At 35.9% G+C, this 5,455-nt stretch overlaps 1 protein-coding gene across 1 annotated transcript; it reads left to right on the top strand.

The window, feature by feature from the left end:
* The first annotated feature begins 3,764 nt into the window (after positions 1–3,764).
* On the top strand, positions 3,765–5,220 carry LOC124895699. The gene is made up of 2 exons (XM_047406129.1): positions 3,765–4,188; positions 4,983–5,220. Exons 1-2 carry the CDS (start codon positions 3,922–3,924, stop codon positions 5,070–5,072), a joined length of 357 nt encoding a protein of 118 aa, XP_047262085.1. The 5' UTR covers positions 3,765–3,921; the 3' UTR covers positions 5,073–5,220.
* The last annotated feature ends 235 nt before the right edge of the window (positions 5,221–5,455 follow it).

Raw genomic sequence — 5,455 nt, 5'->3', positions numbered from 1 at the left:
TGAGGATGCCAAGTTTCCTATTTGTTTTGAGGAAAGAATTGGTATGTGCTTAAATGCCTTGTCTCCACCCGTGTATATCTTTGCACTTTGTTCTTTCCTATACTACCTTTTTGCCTATAATGACATCCATGCTAGTTCTGGATTTATGTTATGTAGGTGTAAGAAACTTGTTAGTTGGTCCCCTTGTTCTAATGACTATGCTATGTGTGTTGTGGCACCACTTTCGATGAGGTCACTTGAAGAGGTAACGAAATAATTGTGCTTTATGCTTCCTAAGTTATGGGAAGAATTACCTTTGGGACTTTGGGATACCATTGAGTCCTTTGTAGTTTCTTTATCTCTTGATACATTTCATAACCATGCCCTTTGTGATGTTTTTACTAAGCTTTTCATGACTAACACAATGGATCCATGGTTATATTTTAAGTATATCCTGCCTTGGCATGATGATGTTTATTATTGTGCCAATTCTAACCCTCATGCCATGAGGAAGTTGTATTTGTTTGTCCTTTCTCTTGTTTTGCTAGGTATGTGTAATACCCCGCATGTTTCTAAGTTAGGAATAGAATAAGTATTCCTACGTATGAAATCTCCTATACTGTGATTCATACTTGAGTACATGACTTACAGTGAATATCCTACTAATAGGATAGCTTATGATGAATTAAGCATGTTCATATGAGTCACTTAAGGTAATACAAGCTAAGAATTTTTGAATCCATCAAGTTTTAGTATTCAATTTTGCAAGGGTCATCTTTGAATGAGTATAACTCGATGTTAATATGGTATTTTGGCTGAGTTAGACCAACCAAATTGTAGAGAATCGAATTAGCATTCCAACAATACCATTTTTTCCTTAATACAATACCCGAGCGAAAAGTTATGCCCATTTTTGTGAGAGATAATAAGGATAGGTGATTGGTTAGGCTCCACCCAACCTAGCTTAGGCAATCACTTGGGCGCCGCCTAATTCCTCCGTCAATCATCAAGAATCTTCCTTCTAAGGTATGCGTGGGTTGATTTATGGATCCCTTTCATCCATAAGCTCAAAAACCCATTTTTTCATTATAAAATATGATTTCTATATTGTTGGGTGTTGATGATCATGTTGTTGATATTGGGTGATTCGCAAGATTGAATCTTTATATGTTTTTTTGAATTTCATGATATCATATGAGTTGGAAACATGTAAATTTGGTTGTATAGTTTGATGATTTCACCTACTCTTAAGATGTGCATGTAAGGTGTTTGATAAAATGCCTAAGAAACTAGAAAACATGCAATATAGCTAAATTGTGACTAAGTGAAGGATTCATGATATGTCCTTACATTCCAATGGCTTCTATGTTGATAATGTGCCTTGTAAATGTTGTTGGAATACTCATGAAATATTCTTATGAGATTATGCTATGTTTACTTGAAAATCCTACTTATGAACAAGATGTATGATAACCATTCAATCCACATGAACTTCCTTGCTATTGGTATGTGTTGCCAATATGATTATGCAATGAACATGATATTAAGATTGTGCAAGTACTTCCATGTGATATGAAATCCTTTCCATGCAATACATTGTTGATAACCATGCTTAGTATGAGATCCCTACTTATGATATTATAAATTATGGACTCCACTCTTATGATCAAGTCAGTCATGTGTGTCAGTTTTCTTCTATTGAGTCCTTGGGGTACTTATACTCAAAAACTATAGCTATGTGCCTAGATCCATGTCATGTTTCACGATATCCGAACTCAAGCTACGATTCCATAGAATTCAGTCAGTCATGTGACTCAGGAAAGCCTCATGATCTTAGTCAGTTGTCAGATATCAGTAACAATCCGCCAGTCAACAGAATTCCATAAGATTAAGTCATGCACAGTCAGTTATTCATGTCCAGTCCCTCCAGATGGGAGTAGAGGTTAGCATCGAGTGAACCCAAGGATGGGAATTCACCTGCCAGTTCAGGGTGTGATTCTTAGTAGTCATCCTTGTGTTCCAGAACTACGTAACCAGCGTAGGTTGAGATATTTTAACCCGTTAAATTAGGATTGATGAGGTGGCTTAACCCATCAGTTTAGGGTTCCCACCATTCTCATTGAGTACCCACCAGATAAGGGTCACTCACAGGCTGTCCTTACCCGTGGCACGGTATTGACACCCCTTCAGTCGGGGCAGAGAGTAGACCCCAGCTTAGCCATAACGGCATACATGGGGCATGTCTATTAAACACTACTTCCCACAGTTTTAGTATCAATCTCAATAAAAGAACTCAGGGCGTTCTTTAGATTTCAGTATCTACAGGACTATCAGATACAGTCGTCCACGTTATCAGTTTTAGTATCAGTCTCAGTAAAAGAACTCAGGGCGTTCTTCAAATTTCAGTATATACAGGATTGTCAGATACAGTCATCCATGTTATCAGTTTCAGTATCAGTCATGATAGTTATCAGTAAACCAAGTATTAGCTTACAGGTTATGTTATCAAATATTCACGGTCCCGGTTTCTATATATATGTGTTTGCACTCCCACATTCATATTAGTCAGTCAGTGTTGTTCATGCATGAAACCCTTTATGTTCATCCTACCTTCCTCGTATACTCAGTACTCCAGTTGTACTGACGCATTTGCACTATGGTGATTTCTTTTCATGTTACACCATAGATTCTGAGACACGAGCTCCAGCTCAGCAGTAGCGGTAGCATTCCAGTCGAAGAGAAACAATGAGTCCTCATTGATTCAAGGACAATATGATTTGATTCATTTATTTATTTCTTTTCTTTAGTTTTACGGATTTAGTTGGAGAAATTTTCCTTCAACTCTTTATTCAGATAGTTTAGAGGCTTTCTGATTTATGTTTAGATTTACATTTAGATTGAGTTTTTTAGGGTATTTTCACCCACATAATTTTATTTAGTTGAACCTTATGGCCTTATAGTTCTATGTATTCTGCATTATTATATCATGATTTACAGTATACAGGTACAGATATCAGACATGGGTTAGCTTGTGGTCCCTCAAGGTCATAAGCACCGTGTAGCATTCTGGTTCAACGAATCGGGGTGTTACAGCATGGATTCAAGGTCGAATCCTTTTCAAGGAGGGGAGGATGATACAAGTCAAATGGTAACCTTAGCTTTTGATGATATCTTTGGAGGCCAACACCTAAAGGCTCAAGACTTGGTCACCCCGAGAACACAAGGATATGCAAGGAAGGGTCATTTTATGAACCATACTCGTTTTTTGAGAGCATGAAAGAGGCGCCATTCATTTAAGTTATAACACACCTTGGCTGCCCCTTTATTAAGGTTATTTTAGACATTACACATGGTGTATTTACATATTTTGGCAGCTTCTCTCTTTAAGGGCAAAGTGTTCTTTTTGTATTTATTTGTAATGTATTATAAATAGGCCCTTCAGTCTTATTTTGATAAGTTTATGGAAGATGAATGTATGAAACACTTAAAAATCCTCTCTCTTGAGAGCAGACTACATTAGTATAGTTTTAGTTAGCTTGGAAGAGCAATCTTAGTAGAGGGATTGGAACTACTAATATTATTCTTTGCTTGAAAACGGTGGATCTTGAGGTGACTTGATTCTCTTGGCGGTCTCCGTAAAAGTGTGGTTTTGATTATTACGTTCATTAGGGATTTTAGAGTTTAATACACTCTTTAGTTCTTAATGTTATAATAATCTTGGTCGTCTATCCTTTACTTTTCTTATTTTTATCATGTGTAGTGGACTATTTTGGGTCCTTTGTTGAAACTAAAACTTGAGTTATTATTATTAATCTTGTTCCTTTTGTTTTGTAGCTATTTTTGGTGTTATATATACCATTGTATCTTGTATTCTTCTTGTTGATAGCGAATCTAAGAGTGGTCTCCATATTGGTCCTTAGATCCTTATGATTATGGACTGTTATGGGGTGTGATTTTGTTTTCCTCTTGTTAGTCTTGTATCACAATCCCATTGCTTGTTATAAGTGTGGTAAAACTGATCATCAAGTGAGAGATTGGGAAATTAAATGGAGAATGGAAAGAGCTGAGGCCAAGAAAAGAGAAAGAGGAATTTTCTATGGTGGATTCTTGGGATCTAACTCTGAAGAAACAAATGAGGAAGAAGTAGATGAAATTGAACTCATGCAAATAGGAGATTCAGACATGGAAAATGAATATAACATAGCTGAGGTAAATATTCCTAAACTCAAATTAATATACATTTGTTTTCCAAAGAAAAGATTGTTTCTCTGATGAAAGCCTTAATAGATGGCTTCCAAGAATTAACTTTTGATGGGGATGAACAATTCAACAGTTTTGCAAGTCTCAACTTTGACTTAATTGATCAGGAAACTTGCAAAAATTGTTGTTGAAAAGGAAAACAGTTCTCTGAAGGAACAAGTTAGTCAACGTGATTCTTCTATTTGAATCTACAATCAGGGATTTTAAAACTGATTCTTTCTGAAAAAGGTAAAAATGTGGAAAGTGATGAACAGAAAAGATTTGAGCTTGAGTTGACCAAGGTTAAAGATGAATGTAATAATGAAAAGGAAAAGGTAGATAGGTTAAGCAAAGAAATCTCTTAGGTAAAACTTGATCTTGAAAGGGCCAATAGATGGACAAACTCCTCAAGAATTGTTCATTAATTGGGTGAAAGGACACATGGTGAAAAGGTTGGATTAGGATTTTTCAAGAGTTACACTGTCTATAATGATTTATGCTACATTTATGGCAATCTTAGACATCCCACTATTGAGTGTCCAATTCGTAATAAAAGTAGATCTCGAAGTATAAATTTGGCAAAGAAATTAGATTTCAGCAGATTTCAGAGAAGAAATAAAGTACATAACAAAACCATTCAGAGAAACAGGTCACATAACCTGTTGCCTCATTGGGATAAAAGAAACTCGATTCATCTTTTTTCTCACAAGAAAGGACCCAAGCTTTTCTGGGTTCTTAAAGTTCACCCCTAAATTGTTTTACAGGTAAGAGTGAATAGAGGCAAGAGAAATTATCATATGGTTAGAGCTTGCTCAGGACGTGAGACTGGAAGAAAACAAAGTTCCTTTCACTGAGGGAGTAGATTTGATTGCAATAAGAATACAAAGATTGAGAGAACCAAAAACAATAGTTTTTTAGATATGTAGTGTTTGAGTAAGGGGTGAGTAAGAGATTCTTTCTTCAAAAGAAAATAATCTAATATGTGTTATCCAGTGCTTGAACCTGATTCATCTGAATCCTTGTGGACTAATGTAAGAAGGAAAAATGAGAAATGGATGATAGTAAAACTGATAAGTATGCACAGAAATAGGTCATGTCACCTAGTCTAACTAATTGTTCAAACTAAGGGCATGGTAACAGGAGAACAAGTCAAGAAACTGATTCATCAACAATACCCATTCAATCTGCAGATAAAGTGGTAAGATTCTTGAAGGAAATAAAACTCCAACTTGGTAGG

The sequence above is a fragment of the Capsicum annuum genome, unplaced genomic scaffold (genome assembly GCF_002878395.1).
Source record: "Capsicum annuum cultivar UCD-10X-F1 unplaced genomic scaffold, UCD10Xv1.1 ctg887, whole genome shotgun sequence".
Taxonomy (NCBI): Eukaryota; Viridiplantae; Streptophyta; class Magnoliopsida; order Solanales; family Solanaceae; genus Capsicum; species Capsicum annuum.
This window is presented reverse-complemented; position numbering and strand designations above follow the sequence as displayed.